The 18077-nt window shown below is 51.3% G+C and overlaps 5 protein-coding genes and 1 non-coding gene across 6 annotated transcripts; 4 read left to right on the top strand and 2 right to left on the bottom strand.

Annotated features, from left to right (window-relative positions):
- Positions 1 to 548: 548 nt before the first annotated feature.
- On the bottom strand, positions 549 to 656 carry B0T23DRAFT_t386. The gene has a single exon. It is a non-coding gene; the product is annotated as a tRNA-Met (tRNA).
- A 218-nt stretch (positions 657 to 874) lies between these two features.
- B0T23DRAFT_436094 (uncharacterized protein) lies at positions 875 to 4286 on the bottom strand (the record flags this gene model as incomplete). The annotated part of the gene is made up of 3 exons (XM_062840560.1): positions 875 to 2873; positions 2934 to 3214; positions 3311 to 4286. The coding sequence occupies 3 exons, from the start codon at positions 4284 to 4286 to the stop codon at positions 906 to 908; spliced, it is 3225 nt and encodes a 1074-aa protein (XP_062688095.1). The 3' UTR covers positions 875 to 905.
- A 1658-nt stretch (positions 4287 to 5944) lies between these two features.
- On the top strand, positions 5945 to 7637 carry B0T23DRAFT_408293 (uncharacterized protein; the record flags this gene model as incomplete). Its single annotated transcript, XM_062839280.1, has 3 exons — positions 5945 to 6174; positions 6239 to 7063; positions 7148 to 7637. The coding sequence occupies 3 exons, from the start codon at positions 5945 to 5947 to the stop codon at positions 7635 to 7637; spliced, it is 1545 nt and encodes a 514-aa protein (XP_062688094.1).
- Positions 7638 to 9213: 1576 nt separating this feature from the next.
- Positions 9214 to 11466, top strand: B0T23DRAFT_43236 (cytochrome P450). Its single transcript, XM_062840376.1, has 4 exons — positions 9214 to 9702; positions 9763 to 9888; positions 9956 to 10814; positions 10905 to 11466. Exons 1-4 carry the CDS (start codon positions 9409 to 9411, stop codon positions 11324 to 11326), a joined length of 1701 nt encoding a protein of 566 aa, XP_062688093.1. The 5' UTR covers positions 9214 to 9408; the 3' UTR covers positions 11327 to 11466.
- A 1288-nt stretch (positions 11467 to 12754) lies between these two features.
- B0T23DRAFT_423764 (uncharacterized protein) lies at positions 12755 to 15164 on the top strand (the record flags this gene model as incomplete). Its single annotated transcript, XM_062839840.1, has 7 exons — positions 12755 to 12990; positions 13063 to 13571; positions 13726 to 13817; positions 14017 to 14052; positions 14093 to 14198; positions 14351 to 14475; positions 14543 to 15164. Exons 1-7 carry the CDS (start codon positions 12855 to 12857, stop codon positions 15162 to 15164), a joined length of 1626 nt encoding a protein of 541 aa, XP_062688092.1. The 5' UTR covers positions 12755 to 12854.
- Positions 15165 to 16489: 1325 nt separating this feature from the next.
- On the top strand, positions 16490 to 17613 carry B0T23DRAFT_408291 (uncharacterized protein; the record flags this gene model as incomplete). The annotated part of the gene is made up of 3 exons (XM_062839279.1): positions 16490 to 16605; positions 16672 to 16977; positions 17307 to 17613. 3 exons carry the CDS (start codon positions 16490 to 16492, stop codon positions 17611 to 17613), a joined length of 729 nt encoding a protein of 242 aa, XP_062688091.1.
- Between the last annotated feature and the right edge of the window lie 464 nt (positions 17614 to 18077).

Genomic DNA, 18077 nt, shown 5'->3' with positions numbered 1-18077 from the left:
GAAGTGGCTAGCCGACATCATTGAACTCCTTTGGAATGGCAAATCCCTAATTTACGAAAATATATCGCCAAGATTGGAACTCGAACCTGTACGTAACCCGGCTTTTTAGGCATGGGTGGTCATTCTGCCTCCTCTCCTAAACAGACAAAGCTGGACAAGGATAGGTACCGGAAGTGGCTAACTATCGTCGCCGCGAAACACTGTGTTAAACCATTGTCTTACAAGAAGCAACGAACTTCCAAGGTCTATTTCCCCGCATGTTTCTCCGAATTTCACCCCCCCCCCCCCCCCCCCCCCCCCCCCTTCTCATCGTTGCGAATTAATGACATGCTGTGAGACATTGATGACAGACGACTGACTAGTCCTGCGCAATTTCTAGACAAGCCAAAAACAGAGCGCGAATAGATAGATAGATGAATGGTGGCTTTGCCAACGGTGTGATATTTTCCCACCAGAAAGACCCCCCCAAAACATCCCACGAAAAAAGGAGAAGTAAATAAACCTAGTGAACATTAGCAAATACAACCAAAAAAATGCCGAAAAAAGATTGGGACCTGGGAGGCTCGAACTCCCGACCTCAGGATTACTCTGATGTTATTTCACCAGATCATAGAAAGCTATGAGACCTGCGCGCTAGCCAACTGCGCCAAGGTCCCTGTGACCTTGCGGATTCTTGATGATTTCGCTAAGCAAGAGCCTCGATATGTGTCAAAATAAAATCACGGAAACGAATGCGATTTGTTTACTCGCCCCTTTTAAGGCGTGGAACATCATGATACGACGGGAGCATCAAATGAGGAAATTGACTGAAATTTTTTTTTTTCCCAAAGCTGCGAAGATGCTAAAAGAATAAAAACTATTACAGAAAGATACCTACAAAAACGGAACATCAACCGCTCTACCTACTACCTCTTCACCCCAACCCCAATATCTCGCACCACGTAAATCTGCCCATACAAATCCGTGACATCCACAAACAACTTGACTTTCTCCATCATCTCTCCGTTGCCCACCAACCCTCCCAGCTCTCCCAGTGTCCTTTCCAATCCGCGTCTCTCGTACTCGGCAACCCACATTAGCTCCTCTTTGGCCTTTTTCTTCTTCTCTTCTTCTTCTTCTTCCTCCCCACCATTTTGATTCCCATCGCTGCAGCAGCCCTTTCCAATGCTTCCGTACGCACGCTTTCCAGCACCACCAGCCGTGGCCAAATGAAACTCTGCAAAGTTCACCGAATTCAAATTTCCTTCGCTCGCATCCCTAGCGATTGACCCATAATCGTTATACATCCTGCACAAGCTCGCCAAGCTCCTCACCATCGCTTCGGCGACATAGCTTGTCCTGGCGTCCTGGTTGAACAAGTTCTCGGTCTTGTTGCTGTTGTAAGGGTGAGAGTGGGAAAGGAGGCAGGTGTAAAAAGTAAAAGAGAAGGGGCAGGAGGTGTGGTCGGCGGAGGTGGTGCGAACCCACGAGTAGAAAGTCCTTGAGTCTGTGGGGGCGAAGATCTTGGGTTGCTGCTCTTGTGTTTTGTGTGAAGACGAAGAATAAGAAGAAGATGAGGAAGATGCAAGACGGCGGCGTTTGGATGGTGGTGGGGACGAAGGATCGTGGGGTTCGGTAATGGGAGGAGATGGGAGGCCGGTTTCGCGCTCCCAAGAGTTCAAATTGTCGACTTGACAGGCTTGGTTCGATGCAGCCGCAAAGTGGATGTTATCAGCAGCATGTTGAACATGTGCCAACAAGAACGTATGCATTTCGTTCCTCAACCTAGCCTGTACACTCGCCGGTGCACTTCTGACAGCTGGATGCAGCAAGATGTGTCTGACATAGCGGGAGAGCGTGGATCGAATCTCTTTCAGGTTGGTGGGTGTATGATCCGCGTCTCCCCAGATACTCCTTTTCCTACCCGGAGGAGCAAACTCTTCAAACACCTGCCCGATCGCTTCCCGAACCGCCTCCAAACTTCCCCAGCTTCCGCTGTAGAAACCCAAAAAGTCCCGCTCCACGGCGGTTTCCATGTACTCGTCCACTTGGTAGTTGAGCATGGACAGGACCATCATCTCTTGCAGGACGTAGTTGCTCAAGCCTCCACTGTGGCCGTGGCCATAGCCGGCGGTGGCTTGCACGCGGAGAGCGTTGCTAGCGGTCCAGGTAAGAGGGATGAAAGCCATGTACTTCTCGTCCCCCCCAGTAGCTGGGAAGATGCCGAGCTCCTTGCGTTTCCGCTGCAAGAAGCCAAGAGCATAACAAGCCTGCATCTCTGCCACTCTCAGCAGCTGTGGTGCCAGGTCTCTGAACAAGGGCGTAAGAGACATGAGCTGTCCTGCCTTCAACACGCCCTTGAGCAACCCCTCGGAAACGAAGAGCGACTCCTTGGTTCTGTACACAACCTGGCCATCTACATCACCAGTCAAACCAGTGAAGTCGGGCACAGGAATCACTGCCGCAGCAAGACAATACGCCTCACACAGTACCGGCGAGGCATAGGTGACCTTTTCAATCCAGAGGTATTGCCCCTTCTTCCAATCGTGCTTGTGAGCTTCGAGGAAGGCCTTGCCGCTTTCGATGCTAGCGGTGATGAAGTTGACGCCATGCATGCGACCGAGTTGTTGGATCCAGGGGAGATGGGAGAGCCATGAAAGCGTGAGGATGCCGTATGCCGTGACTTCAGCGATGCCATTTGCCCAAGAGCCATCGAGGCCCTGTGAGCCGAGGACTTTGGTGAGAACGTGGAGGGAAGTCATTGGGATTTGCTCCTGAAGTTCGGGAGCAAGCTGGAAGATGGAAGCCTCGAGGGAGGGGTTGGCGGCCATGGTGTCGAAGAGGGTGGCCAAGGACTGGGAGAGGAGCATCATCCAGTAGAGTTCGTTGATGTGCTGGACCTTCGTGTCAGTGTTTGCCCCTCACGCTCATCAAAAGGGGAAGGAAGCACTTACCCATTTCTCTCTCACACTATCAGTGTACACCTGTTCACAAAGGAACTTTGCTGTCTTGACAATCTGCTGAGCATAAACCGTCGGATCATCCATCATCAGCAGACACGACAAAACATTGCAGTTGGCGCTGATACTCGGATTCCTTTCCCCTTCGTACGTCCTGAAGTGATCATTTGCTTCAAACGTCCTGATGAGCGACTCGACGCCCACCTTGGTACCAAGATGTCTCAACGCCATGATGGCTCTTGCCGTATCATCCGCATCGACAAGGCCGCCGGGAACTGCACACGATCGAGGCAGTTAGCATTTGGTTCTTCCCCTTTCAACCAAAAGCACCAGCCACCGAGGGTAGGTACTGCAGCAAGGAAGGAACTCACAAAAACTAAACAACCCCCCTTGCCTCCTCCACCCCTCCTCCAAATACCCCCTAATCACTTCCCCCTCCCTATCCCCCAACCTCACCCCCGCCTCCGCCAGCGTCGTAACTACCCACGTAACCTCAAATGTCTCGGTCGGCCACGCACACGGCACCCCTCCATCTTCCTTCTCCCCGTCTCCTTCCCCTTCAAACCTCTCTCTATCCAGCACCCCCCTCAAATATGCTTCCGATTCCTCATCCCACATGCAATTTTCCGCCAACCCCATCAAATACGCCGCCGTCGACGCCGGACTAGCCAGCATACTCCCATTTTCCTCCTTCAGATGGCCGACCTTGGAAAAATCAATGTATCCCACCAGCGCCTCAAGCGAATGATGCAGTGTGGAGCGGGCTTGGTAGACGTAATTAGCTGGCAATTTGGCGAGTTTGGCATCGTGCAGGGCTTGCAGGGTAGTAGAGCCAGGGAAGTCAGACAGGCCTTGCACGCCGGCGTCTTGGAGCAAGGACAGAAGACGAGTGACGAGGAGCTCGAAGCCGACTTGGTCGGTGGTGGCGACGTCCCAGGTGAGAAGCATGGATTGGAGGGCTGATTCGGCTTGGGAGATGCGGTGGTGCAGGGGCCAGTTGTCGAGTTCTTGTTGGTGTTGTTGTGTGGGTTGGGCACATGGAGGAGAAGAAAGGAGGCACATGGAGTGGCGCTTGAGAGCGAGGAGGGCGGCGGCGGTGTTGAGGATGCCGTCCACGGGCGTGGCGTACGAGGTCCAGCCGCCAGAGGGAAGTTGCTGCCGGAGGAGGTAGGTGAAGCATTGGGGAAAGAGGAAGTGGCTAGAGTTTGCGGGTTTTTGGATCATGGATAGCCAGGCGGTGTCATAGATGGCTGAGGAGGTGGTGCCTAGGCCTTTGCCGGACGAGCAATGGGAGGCGATGAAGGAGATAAGAGAGTCGATTTGGGATTGGAGTATTGTGGAATCCATGGTTGCGAGTGAATGATGTGTGATGTTGTTGTAGCGAGTTGTGAATAGAAGATCTGTTGATGAACGGGAGAACTGTTGATGAAGTATTATACTTGTCATCATGTCTTGTGGTTGTGGCTCCTCCATCTCGAGTAGTGGTGAGCTCGAAGTTCGATATTGAAGAGTCCGCCATTCGGCTTTACACCAGACCCCAAGGTTCAGCCGGGATCGATTCACATCACGGAGTGATTTGTCCTAGGATCGTCAGGTCCTCTTCAAGTCTCATGAGACTAAGATTCTTCATTTGTGACAAGTGACCAAAGACATGCCTGTGATCAACAAGCTGATGAAGGAGAACTCGATAGCTGGACTTCAAGACTCGAGTAGGTAGGATTCTCAGCTGCAGCCCCATGGGACCCATGAGCAATAGCCGCGTGAAAACATTCGAGTTCCGCTCTTCCGAGAAAGATACTTCTGGTATACAGAGTCAGCGATCCACAGACCATGTTGATGATAGTAAGTCTTTCTTTTTCTTTTTTTTTTCTTTTTTTTCTTTCCGTAGTATTGCAAAGAAAATTACGACTGCGACATGTTCCATCTTGACCCACTAAAGTCAACCGTGCGGGACACCACCTCCGATTCCAAGACTGGAGCCATCAAGACACTCGTCGTTGAAGGATCGATGCTCTGTGGAAAGAGCATGGCTAAGGTTCTCGCACGGCCCCAGGGGCATAACATTGATGGTATCAACATACCGGGCCTGTTCGCCTGAGTTCGCTTCGCGATGTTCGTCAAGACGATCATAGGTAGGTATCTTTCCACGCACGACAAATCGATCCAGATCTCCCACGGGGCCTGGTGGATTGGGATGGGCGGCCCGCGTATTTCCCAGTGCGACTTTGCTATCGGGGCCGTTGTCGTGTAACCCGGACTAGTGTAAGTGTTAAGTGTAGTAGTGTACACAGTAATTCCCCGACTGCTTTTGCGTGTGATAAAATCACATACCTTGATGGCATCTCAGTTTAAAGATGTTTCATTTCGTCACTGTCTCAGTCTAGGGTGTATACGCAATAGTAGCGTCCAGTTGCAGTCTTAGACAGGAAGGTGGGCACTGACCGACACTGTGTGCCATATGTATGTCAGGGAGGTGGTAACAGGCATGGGATGTGCACCGATTGGTGCTGTTAAGTAGCACTATGGCCGGGCCTTCACACCCGATTCTCCAATATCACTTGGGGCCATGTGCCCAGCCCGACAGGGGGCGGATAACGCGCTGCAGCCCTGAACAGTTGGACCCCTGTTAAGGCTGCTGGATCCATGACGGTGATCACCTCAGTGTGTAGGTACCTTGCCTTGAGTAAAACACCAAATCTCCGGGGTCGTGATGGTGATGATATCCCGGGACCCGAGACTGCACGACGGTGGATGCCAGTGATGGTTGTTGATCCTTCAGCTTGACCGGGCCTGTGTGAGAGGTATGCTTACCCTGATCCTTGAGAAACAAAGCAATGACGCTGATGAACCAAAGGCCGAAATCGGTCGGGTTGAAGAAGAGCTTCATGCCCCCAAATCCAGTTGCTTTATTAGTACTGGCCCTGTACCGCTCTCTTGCTTCGCTTTGTGAGATGCCGATCAGTCGACAAGCAAAAACCACTCATAACATACGGCAATCATTCACGATGATGTCCTCAGCCCTTCTCAAGCTCTTCAGATCCACTGGATCTTACCTCTTAGCCATCTCACGGCACTCAATCTTCCGCCCACACTCAGTCAGAGGCATTTCCATCCCAAAGACCGACCATGAACGAGCAGCTGCTGCTCGTGACCTGCTCAAAGCCGCTTTCGGAGAGCGGGTCATTACCGCCGATGACCCTACCTCCAGGCCCATGGTGGCTCTTACAACGCCCTGGTAGTGTTCCTCCATCCATCCTCTCTTCATTCCGGTACTGACCACGTCATGCTTCGGTTTTCAGGTCAACAACCTGCCACCTCCCCTCTGCTGCGTACTTCCAACCTGTTTCCGCAGCCGAGGTCAGCACGGCGCTCTCCATCATTACCAAAACGCAATGCAAATTTGCTGTGCGTGCCACGGGCCACAATCCCAACCCGGGTTTCAGCAGCACTCGTGAAGATGGCGTGATTATTGATTTGCAGTTGTTGAACGATAAGTCCTTTGACCCGGAGACAGGGATAGCGAGCTTGGGGGCGGGAAACACTTGGGGAGAGGTGTATACCTGGCTCGAAGGCAAGGGCAGAAGTGTGATGGGGGGACGATACGAGGAGATTGGTGTGGCGGGCTTTGTGCTGGGAGGGGGGATGCCAGGGTTTGTGAACCTGAGGGGGATGGGGTGTGATCAGGTCCGGGGATTTGAGGTCGTCCTTGGAGATGGACACACTGTCCACTGCTCTGCCGAAGTCCGACCGGACCTTTACCGGGCTCTGAAAGGCGGCGGATCCAACTTTGGAGTCGTTACCACCTTCTACTTGCAGACGTATCCGTTGTTGAAGACGCAGTATACCGTCAGCTTGTACAAGCCGGATGATTACACCAACATCATCGAGGCTTCGGTAGCTGCGCACAAGGAGATGGAGACGGATGCGCAAGCGGCGTACTTTACCAACGTCCACAGGGATTTCGTCGCCATTGGACAGCTCTATGCCGATACGCCCGAGGAAGAACCAAAGGTGTTTGAGCCGTTCCGGAAATTGGAGAGTATGATGGCGCCTGTGGTTCCAAAGACGAATGGCACGCTGTCGACGCTGGCGCAGGCCATTGGCCATCGGCCTCCCAAGGGAAAGTAAGTCATGACTCCTTCCCCCTCTTCATCTCACCCACTACTGCACCCCATGCTAACCACCACCCTCCTCCTTCCTCCCAACAGACGCACCATCTTCACCATCTCCACCAAAGTGGACAAGGACCTCTACCTCGCCATCCACCAAATCTGGCAAGACATAACCGCCACGCTCCCCCCTTCCAGTGACGGCACAGACCTGCACTACACCATCCAGCCCGTCACTGCCTCTGCCGCCCGCGCCGGTCGTGACAATGGCACAGGTGGCAATGCTCTCGGTCTGCAAGAAGTATCGCAGAACTGGTGCGTGTTCACGCTGGAGTACGCGCGGGATGGAGATGACGCGGTACATCAAGCAGCCATGGATCGCCTTTACGAGCAGGTGAAGAAGGCGGCGGAGGAGAGGGGCCTGTTGCTGGACTTTGTTTGCCCGACGTTTGCGGACAAGAGGCAGGATGTGCTGCGGGGGTTTGGAGAGGAGAATGTCGGCTTGATCAAGGAAGTTGCGGCAAAGTATGATGGCGAGGGGTTGTTTCAGAAATTGCAATATGGAGGCTTCTTGGTGAGGGATTTGTGAGAGTTGTGATGGTCGTGAGCGGGAATGACGTGGGAGGGGGAGTGGGGTACAGATAGCAGGTTAGCGCTTCCTAACATTTCAATGTGGAAAAATGTCCTTGTAGAGATAATACACGTTATTATACCACCTCTTATATTGAATGGACGTGCAGCGCAAATTACAGCGTCGGTTTTCCCATCAATTGACATCACATCCTGTATTGTACTTTTATTTTTCCCCCCAACTCACCACCTACCGTCCAGTGTCCATTTACATACAACCTCAGATTCTCGTATCCATCTTCACACTCGCTTCCATACCTCTACAACCTCAATGCCATTTTCGGGTTCTTCGAGCCGTCCTGCCAGAAAGATGTAACCCCGGCTTCGGCCTTTTCACACTTGCAGTGGTTTGTCCCCTGCTTCAGCGTCTAGCGTAGTGATGATCTTCGGCCCAGCTCAACCGCTCCACGATGGGTTCGAATGACATGTTACTACTTCAGGCACAGTGGACGTCTCCTTTCAAATCCCCTTTTATGAGTTCCTCTTCCCGATACGTATCGACCACAGTGGCCGTCCTTCTCATGATCCGGCACAGTAGTATTAGTTGCGAATATCGGACAGAACTGATGGTGTTTACCCAACCCGGGCGCCATTCGTAAGTATCATCGCCACTTACCGGCTTCACAGCATATCCTCCCCTAGCGTTTGGCCCTACAGGAGTGTATCTCTCCCTCCATCCATCCGAGACATGTTCGCAGATCACCACGTGCGGACATTTTGCGATTCCTGCAAATTTGCTTGCCGAACGCAAATCCTATTCAGGTACCTTACCTGCCACCCCTGTCTCAGCGCGTCAAGGGTAAAAGCACAGTGCTCACATACTCCAAAGAAACTCCGAAACATTTCAGCGTCAACACCAATAATGCAATGAGACACACTCATGTCAGTTCCATGTCCTCCCGCACCGCGCTTATGGAAATCCACTGTGCTTGCCGCATCCACTGCGGGATGTACTATGGACATGATGATGTGCTAGGCTGTCTTAGATCAACAACCATTCATCCGGCTGTGATGGCTCAAAGATTTCATCACTCCATCTTCTCCACCCACAGAGGACATGTGATGCTACAGCAGCTGAAAAAAGTGAAAAGTGATCGGAGTAACCACACGAACTGTTAACCCGATCCAACTTGCTTTTTCCTTCCATTATGCACAACATTCGATCTTAGGGGATGGCCGTTGAACATTGCAACATGTATGGTTGCACTGGACTCGATGTTACTGTCCAGGATCACTATCAAGCCGGGTGGCACGGAGCCAAACTCCAGCTGAAAAAAATTTGAAAAAATAAAAAAAAAACACTGAAAGGTGTGTGACGAGCAGAGACATCAAGGGCCATGTGGGGATGAAGGTTTCTGATTTTCCCTTCAAGTGTCGAACCGATACTGGTGAGGATCACATTCACGGACTTGAACTCCAGCCTAGCCTCAGCTCATGTTTTCCAGCTCAGGTGTGATAGCTTCACGATTTTCGGCTTCGTCACGGCCTCCGACTCTCAGACTTTGTGGAAACCAATCAATGAATCAGGACAGTAGGCCGCGAACGAACTGATATCCAGGGGCAGACAAGATACCTCTATCTAGAACTGGCTCGGTCAACAAAAGTCAGAGAGACATAAAACACAACGGCCACTTCCCTTTCTCGTCTCAGTCTCATACCACATCATCTGCTTCATCCTCCACTCAACAACCAAACATCCACCACCCCAAAAGGCACAAGGAAACAGCACAATGAATACACTACACAACACCTCCTCCCCACCGGGGCCTCTGAACCCATATGCTAACCCCTTTCACCTCGCCATCAAAGACAAAATTGAGCATCTGAGCTACCCCAAAACCTTTGCCCTCATCCTCATCACATCCTGGCTCCTCTCTACCACCGCCAAATGGCTTACCAACGGCAAGCGCAAGAAGCTCACGATCCCCACTTGGGGCTATCGTTCATGGTTCGAACCGACGCTCTTGTTGCAGGCCAGGTTCGTCATGGGGGCTAGACAGTTGGTGCATGAGGCTTACACCAAGGTATGTATTTCTGATGAGAAAAGGAAATAGAGGAAACAAATTACTGACAAGAAAAAACAGATGCCCAACATGCCCTTTGTCCTCAAACGCTACGACGCCGATTTTCTGATATTACCCATCCGGTACCTGGATGAATTACGCTTGATTCCGCTGAGCAAGCTGAGTAACAAGGGTGCTAATGTCGCCGTACGTCCTTTCATTCCTTCTTTCTACCAACCCTTTGTATTCTGGACAGGGTCACTAACGTCCATAGAACCTCGTCCCCGAATACCACGGCATCACCTTCCTCCTCACCAACAACCTCCACGTCGAAGTCCTCCGCAAAAAGCTCACTCCCGAGCTCTGGAAATTCATCGACTCGGCCTCCACCGAGCTCTCCCACGGATGGGACATTTCCCTTCCCCACTCCCAACTCTCAGCCAACGGGAACGACTGGGTCAAGATCGACTTTGAGCGCACCGTCCGCGACCTAGTCTCCCGCATGACCGCCAAAGTCTTTTTGGGCGACCCGGCCTGCCGCGACGAGACCTGGCTCGGCATCTCGGTCGCTTTCAGCATCGACCTGTTCACCGCCAGCTTCACCATGAAGATGTTCCCGCCCTGGATGTACCCGGTCGTTGCTCCCTTGATCCCAGCGCGGAGAAGGGTGTTGAAGCAATTGAAGGCTGCGCAGGTGATAGTGGGGGAGCAGATGCGCAAGCATGCGTCCCTCAAGGAGAAGAGGGCGCAGGCGGCACGGGGAGAGGTGAGCCTCACGGCAGAAGAAGCACAGGATACCCTGCTGGATTGGATGCTGGATCACGGAAAGGGGGAGGAAGTCCGAGTGGAGGAGATGAGTGCCCGACAGTGTGTGTTGACGCTGGCGAGTATTCATACTACCGCGAGCCAGGCGGCGAATATGATGTTTGATTTGTGCGAACATGCGCAGTGGTGGGGGGTGTTGCAGGAGGAGGTGGATGAGATTGCAAAGGATCTGGGGCCGCCGGGGTTGGCGGGTGGGATGAAAGAGGAGGGCGGCGGCGGGGGGGTGAGTGTCAAGGAGTGGTGTGTCAGGCTGGAGAAGCTGGATAGTTTCTTTCAGGAGACGCAGAGGAGGGAGCCGCCTATTATGCGTATGTTGCCCTTTCCCTCCATTTTCTCTTTCATTTCTTTCTGATGACGGGACGGGATGTGCTAACGGAAGAATACTTACCTAAACACAGTTGGACCACAACGTCTGGCCCAGCAGGACGTCACTCTCAAAGACGGCACTTTTATCCCCCGCGGCACCCGCGTCGCCTTCCCCATGCTTGAACACCAAATGGACCCCCAGACGTACGAAAAGCCAAACGAGTACGATCCCATGCGCTTCTACCGCAAGAGACACGAGTCTCCAGACCAGATGCACCTGCACATGGCCGGGCAGACGCATCCAAATGTCCTTGGCTTTGGATATGGAAACCAGGCGTGTCCGGGCAGACAGTTTGCCGTGGCGGAGATCAAGCTCATCATGGCCAGGATGTTGTACGAGTTTGAGTTCAAGTTTGCGGATGAAAAGAAGGGAAGGCCGAAGACGGGGTATATCAATGAGATGGCCATGACGGATTGGAATGCGAGGTTGTTGATGAGGAAGAGGGTGAGGTAAGCGGTTGTGGGTGTGATGAATAATGGAAGATGACAGGGAGAAAAGTTGTGGAGGGGGAGTTTTTGACTTGTTGGAGACACTAGGTGGGCCGTTGGTATTTGAGGAACAAAATGACCAGAGTGGGGCGATGGTGAGCAGAAGTGATAGTAGAGCTGGAAGGTGAAGATGTGGGGTCAGACGGATGTACTTTCCAATTCGGTGAACGCTCCTTCTCCGTCAATCTTGTCTCGACAGCCAACTTCGTTCTCTGAAAGAAAAACCTCATTTTCTTGGCAGTTCTCATGACTTTCTTGGTTTTTTTTGTTGTGGAAGAAGGCCGTAGGTCGACTTCCTGTCCAGCTGTTTTCCACCCAAAGCTCTTGGGCCTCTCGCGCAACCACCCTGCCCAAACAAACCAAACACGAGGCAAACAAGGTGGGATTTACTGTGGGTGTTGATAGTCAGTCGTAAATACCACTCTTGATCTCTGCATAATCCCCTGTTCTTAAGGCCTCCAAACCCGCTCTCTCCCGTTTTCTTTGCCCTTGTGGATGGAGCCCGCATTGAAACCTTCCCTGCTTCGAGGACTGCCATCATTAGACATTCAGGTCCGCCTCTCATCTCATCCTTCAGTTTTACCCCTCTAGCCACCATGTTAGACCCCGTACCAGGCTCTAATTCCAGCGCGGACAAACTGGCCACATGGCCGAGCGGTTCTGTGTATGAAAACTGCCGGTGTGCGTGGTACCCAGCGGCTCCATCATTGAAGTCAGGAATCCGAACGTCCGGGGCGGTCGGGCGATGTTCGTCTGTTAGTGTTATGAACCATAGCCCTCGAAATCCAGTGGCTGCACTATCACTAACACATCCCTTTCTTCTCCACTTCTTCTTCCTCCGCAAATTCCGTCGACCACCGACTGTCCGCGCCATTTCTCTACCGATTTGTCAATCTTGTTCACGTCTTCACAATACGTACCACTACCTATATCAACTAGCTCCTAGAATACATGGACCTGTCCTCGATACGAAACATCACGACTGACGTTTGACACAATCTCGGCTCTCTAAGGGCACCACAAGTTCAGCCCGCCCCCAACACTTGACAGTCTGCGACAATGCCAAAATCTCCGGCGGCTTCAAACTCCAGATTGTCAATCGGGTGGAGCGTGTATTCATCCCTATTTCCAGAAACAAATCGTTTCAACTGGTTGGGTCTAGATACACAACCATACCGGTGAGCCAACAACTGGAAAATATCAGGAACACTAGGAATGTTCAATCGTCAATACCTTGAGGCATTCGCTGTGGCTGGTCACGAATAAGCCATTCAGATGATGATAGCATCCTGTAAAGGTTGAACACAGTGTCCTACCTATTGATTGGCCGTTAAAACACGGCGTCTGCTCAAACTTCCAACCCTCATCTTCCTCGCTCGATCGACAATTCGAGAAAAAAAAAAAAAAAAAAACAGCGACATCAGCTATACTGATCTGACACTGTCAACCTTTCGACTTTCAAGCACGCTACTATACCAATCACAGCCACAACAATGCTGAAAATGCTGTCCTCTCACACCAAACGGCTCACCAACTACAGAGTTGGACACATTTCGATCAACCTTCCACCCCACTACCCGGCGCGTCACAGTCTCGATCTGGCGTCGGCTATACTTCCAGGATCTTTCTGTATGTCTGACTCTATGGTACCGCCACTCTCTCGCGCAATGGATTTGTGTCGTACTAACAACACTTCGCTAGACGAGCCCCGCCGTTTTCTCGTTCCGAATCGGATTACTCGTTCAATTCCCCAAACCCGACCGTCCACCACGCCCTTGAGTCAACTCCCCTCGCTGGCTCTCCTGCCTCTACCCCGCTATCAACCCCTTTTGATACGCCTGTGGCCACGCCTGTTCTTGGGCCCGTCAAATCTGTCGAAATGTCTTGGAACGGTTCCCGTCACACCACCTTTGAGTCCACTTAGGGTGCCTCCACTCCCTTTTGTGGCAGCATCATGCCAAGTCGATTACGACCCCGGCTTTTTAGGAGCATTGGATGAAGATATGGGGAGACTTTGGGCTGATAGAGCGGGGAAATTGGAATCCGATATTCAACTTCGACAAGTCGTAATTGCCAGTTATCAGGGGGACATTGCGGAGCTTACAGAGCAGGCCAGGAGGTCGTTGCGGGCAGATTTGCAGAGGAGGGTAGCCTATTGGGGATACACTGAGGATTCCGAAGCGGGCAAAAGACTTGAGGAGAAGGTTGATGTATGAACAGTCCCTTCCTTTTCGTGCGCAACTCTCGGGACTCCTCACCGACATCGTTTTTATGCGAAGCAACTTTTAATCCCCCCAAACCTGCAACAGCTAAGCTGAGATCTTCAAACCTAAAAGAGATAGCTTAACGACTGCATAACTCCAGCAAGCAATGTCTTTACCACAGGCGTCTCTACCTCTCCATGCCCGACGCGGTTCGGTTGATGCCCGCCAGCCAGCAATTCCTCAAGACTATAGGTACATTTACCAACCTAGCGGGCATACCAAGTAGGGAGAGTTGACTGAACCTCGAACCATAGCATTTGCGATCATGCCTGCAGACGTGCGACGGAACACCGACAAATCCTTCGCGTTGGGTAATTCTCTGTACAGGAACAGTAACATGGTTATTCAATTTTATACCCGACGCACTGATTCACCTAGAAATTATTAAAAGTAAAAATGATAATCCCGACGGAGGTCCGATCCTTACGTAGGTAGTAATGATATTTTACAAAAACCAAGTCTTAAAGGGCAACTCCCAACCCCCAATCCAATGTCCAAAACAGTCATCTTCATCTACTGAACACTGCCCGTGAAGAAAGTGGAAGGTTGAATGGTGTCTTAGGTATTGGCGGGGTATTTAGTTGTCTTTCTGGGCCTTTTGGTCTTAGTCTTCCTCTTTCTTCTAATCAACCACCCTCCGACTCTTCCAACGAACCCACTTTGAGCGCCCAGAGTGGCTGCAAAAGTACTTGGAAACACACTCAATCACCTTACCACCAATACAGTCACTTGTCGAGATGCAACAATCACCAGACCTGGACGATGACATCGAACCCAGCATCTCAAACCCGTCTGGTCCTTCCCAGGGCGGGTTTCCACACTTGGACTTGCAGTATCCTCGCACAACCTTGTATGTATAGAACGTTAGCATCAGGATCGCATCTACTGGCTATCAACTAACGAAGAACCGATGCTAGAACTTCCTGGCTTTATTCCGACACGGACATGGAGTCACGTTTCGCATCCTTGTCTCTCCGGGCCCCTAGGTCTGAGACTGAACCTATTGCTCCCATCTCACCTACCGCCCAGACAACGCCTACCTCTACCACCACCCCGGGCGACCCTATGTCTCGCGTGCTCCTTGCAGCTTCGACCGACCAGGAGACAGCGGCATCAAATGCCCAATTACGAGCAGTGGAAGAGCGACGTGAACGCATTCGGACACTCCGGGAGAAATTGGCAAGCACCATGAGCTTACAGTGTGATGTTGCCGACGCGGTCACGCTTTTGAAACGTACGCGTCAAATACAAGAAGAGAGATGTGAATTCAAAAAAGGGATCATTGCAGAGCTTCAACGGAGGGTAGATGCGGGAGAAGGAATGCCGGACATGGAAGGAGAGTTTATGGACATGGAAAGCCAGATACGACATTATGAGAGGGAACAATCCGAGGAGGAAAAGCACATAAGTCAAGATTGGCTGGAACAAGAGTACTATCTGGCCGAGGTGGAGCGGATCAAGGAGAAAGTCAGGCGGATCCAACAGGAACTCCGAGAGTTGGAAGTTGCGAACTGCGAGACCGCGCTTCCACAACCATGAATACAGAGTCATCTGTAGGCCTTCACCTTTACCACACATGTCTAAATGGTACCTGCTTCTACCTCTAGGTACATTACTTCCGGTCTTTACTGGACTCTGTACCTAGAGGCAGTGCTGCAGTGGGGGCAGCAATTATCTGCAATCCCCAAAGAGACGGAACAACACCGCAGCGGGAAATTCTAGGCCCAAGCGTTTCAGGTTGACTAGATGTAGCAGACAAGAAATTTGAAAAAAACAGTAACTGCTTTCCACATATAGATTGTCTTCCATAAAAAGCAGGAGACAACAGTATACGGAGCGGGCTATCACGAAGATGAGTGAGGCAGGGGAACCTCTTGCCTACAAGCCCCTAGAGGTCAAGAATATATAGGGTTAACCTTCCAAAAACCACTACGTAAGGTAAAGGCTGACATTTGGTTTTGCAAAGTCCAAATAGCTTCAAAGATTTGGCCATGAAGGGGAATCGAACAAAGGTTACAAGCAAGAATACAAACGCGACAACCTACATCACTAATCAATGGGCCACTGAGCCAACTGGTTTCGGTTTCTGGAAGAAATAGCTGGTTCTTTCCCTTGATAAAGGCGATGTTGGGCCTCGGGGGGAAGGTGGGACTTTGAGACAACTTTGCGGCATGGAGACATTTCGAAATTCAGATCCGACCCATGTTCAAAACCACCAAAGATGCAATATCACATCGCTTATACTCCTATGAGAGACATGGAATGGCGAGGAAACATTGAACGTGGTCATTGTTCGTGCCGGTGCCCAGACTACAACGCATGTCTGGAAACACGTTTTCCCACTACAGTTTCTTGTTCATTCTTCACCACCAACAACACACGTACCCGAAACAACATCTGCGTCGACGATAAATATCATATATACCTCTACTTATATATGCCCAAGGGTCACTTGTATTCGTCTGTCTGTTCCTCTTGTAAGTCACTCGCTGACCAAAGGAATATCTCTACAGTGAAAGCAACTCCTGTCGAGAACCTGGCGTACCAACCTTTCCCCATCGAGTTGGCCATTCAAGGGTCCGTGGATCGAGAACCTGGAAAAAATTCGACTCACCCATTCACTCATCGAGTGAAGGGTCAAAACAAACCTGAACCTGGAGGAGCCTCTTCATTGTCGCAAGGAAGATTTTAGTGTTTAGGGCTTGTATAAATTTGGTCCTTCCGCCTGATTTGCAAGTCTTATTTGTTTTCCGAAATCATCTTCCCTTCCAAGCGCAAATCCTGATATTTCGATCCAGTCAGAATATCGACCTTCACATCGATACCGATTTAATCCCGACATCGCTACACTATATCTAGATAAAATGTCTACAACAAATACACCCACCTCTATTCAACGGGCCCTCGGCCAAGGTACCCCTAGCGACAGCGCATCCCATTGCTTGCTCGACAACGTCGACATCATGAACAGCATGCCAACGTATGTTTTCCTGGGTTTCCAGCGCCACCGCCTAACCAATGTGCTCCTATGCTAACACCGGATCAGTCTCGGCAACCTTATTGACCATTCAGTCGCTCCCACAATTATCGCCCAGGCATCTGCACCAACTCCCCGCCTGGACAGATATCCGCGCCGGCGGTCAACCCAACAAAAGCCCATCTTGCAACTCCAACTCCGGCCGCAGGTGAAAGCTTTTCGTTCGACTTCGAAGCGGTCCGACAGAAGGCGATCGCGTACCTACTGGCCTGTCTGGTACCAAAAACAGCGCCGGCGGGAATACAAAGAGGCCGTGCGCAACATGAAGTTGGATGAATTACGGCGGCTGGAGTTGATGGAGCTCTGGGAGGAGGAGTGGTTCCAGACCATAATGAATTATCTCACGGACCATCTAAAGAGGGTAGTTCTCACACTGGCGCGGGAGCTCCGGAGGCAGCTAGAACGATTGGACGAGATGGAGCTGGAACGATTGGACGATATGGAGGATTTAGATTGAGCAGCTAGCCTACTATGTACCGTCATCTGGTTGTAATTTGTACTATACCTAGAAGTATGTTAGGTATACATGTACTTTGCCCAACACTACCACTCCCCATCGCAGCTGGCAGTCACTGAAGTCTTCACTGTCCGATTGCAGCATCCGCATCAATCCCGGCCTCTATCAATCGCCGTTGTACTAATAGAGTTTCTACGCTCGCACGTGAGATGAACTCGCTCGCCCAGCTCGGCGGCGCTGGAAACACTATCTCCCTTGTGAAGAGGAAGCGGGATACCAACGACGAAAAGGAGGAGGATGCCGAAGTGGAAGATCAGAGATCTGAGACAATAGCCAGGGCTTCGCCGATGAGAGATAACACCATGCTTGGAGTATGGGCTGGACGACTGCGTTCATGGGCTGTCAAAGAAGAACAGAAGAAGCTAGGAAAAGGAGGAGAAGATCAGAGTGCAAGTGGCGGCCGTTCAAAGAAGGAGGACAGAGACAGGAAGTAGGACGGCTGAGGTTGTGCTGGAGAGACTTCGCTACCTGATAGCACTTGAACTGGGAGATTTGGCTAATACGCTAGGTCGATATACCTATATCGAGAGTTCAAGGATCGCATGGAAACCATACTGTCTGGTGACGCTTTGTCAGCTTTGGGTTCTCCATGAGACTGGATGGAACAACGGAAAGGCATGACATAGGACATTGACATTGTGTCACGAGATGACTTGCTTACCTGGATCAATGAGTGCCCGTGTTTTGAGCGTGACCATCCTCTTTCGCCAAATTTGGCATGGTGTTGACGATACTGGTGCCATTGGTCGAAGACATCGGGGACCATACCTCTGGTGAGGGGTGTGTTACACAGGCGAAACCGTCAACCTCCAGGATTGGCGGTCATCTGCGGCTTCCTCTTTGTTGGTCGTGATTGCTTGAAGTTGACGTCCGGAACAGGGAATTTTGGCGACATCCG

The sequence above is a fragment of the Neurospora hispaniola genome (assembly GCF_033458365.1).
Source record: "Neurospora hispaniola strain FGSC 10403 chromosome Unknown B0T23scaffold_10, whole genome shotgun sequence".
NCBI classification, from domain to species: domain Eukaryota; kingdom Fungi; phylum Ascomycota; class Sordariomycetes; order Sordariales; family Sordariaceae; genus Neurospora; species Neurospora hispaniola.
The sequence above is the reverse complement of the archived record's forward strand: the minus strand, read 5'-3'. Positions and strand labels throughout refer to the sequence as shown.

Excerpts from the sequence above, each read along its gene's own strand:
- B0T23DRAFT_43236 (XM_062840376.1), top strand. The coding sequence starts at position 9,409 with ATGAATACACTACACAACACCTCCTCCCCACCGGGGCCTCTGAACCCA. Across the intron at positions 9,703-9,762 it reads TGCATGAGGCTTACACCAAG|ATGCCCAACATGCCCTTTGT; the intron begins GTATGTATTTCT and ends AAGAAAAAACAG. Across the intron at positions 10,815-10,904 it reads GAGGGAGCCGCCTATTATGC|TTGGACCACAACGTCTGGCC; the intron begins GTATGTTGCCCT and ends ACCTAAACACAG.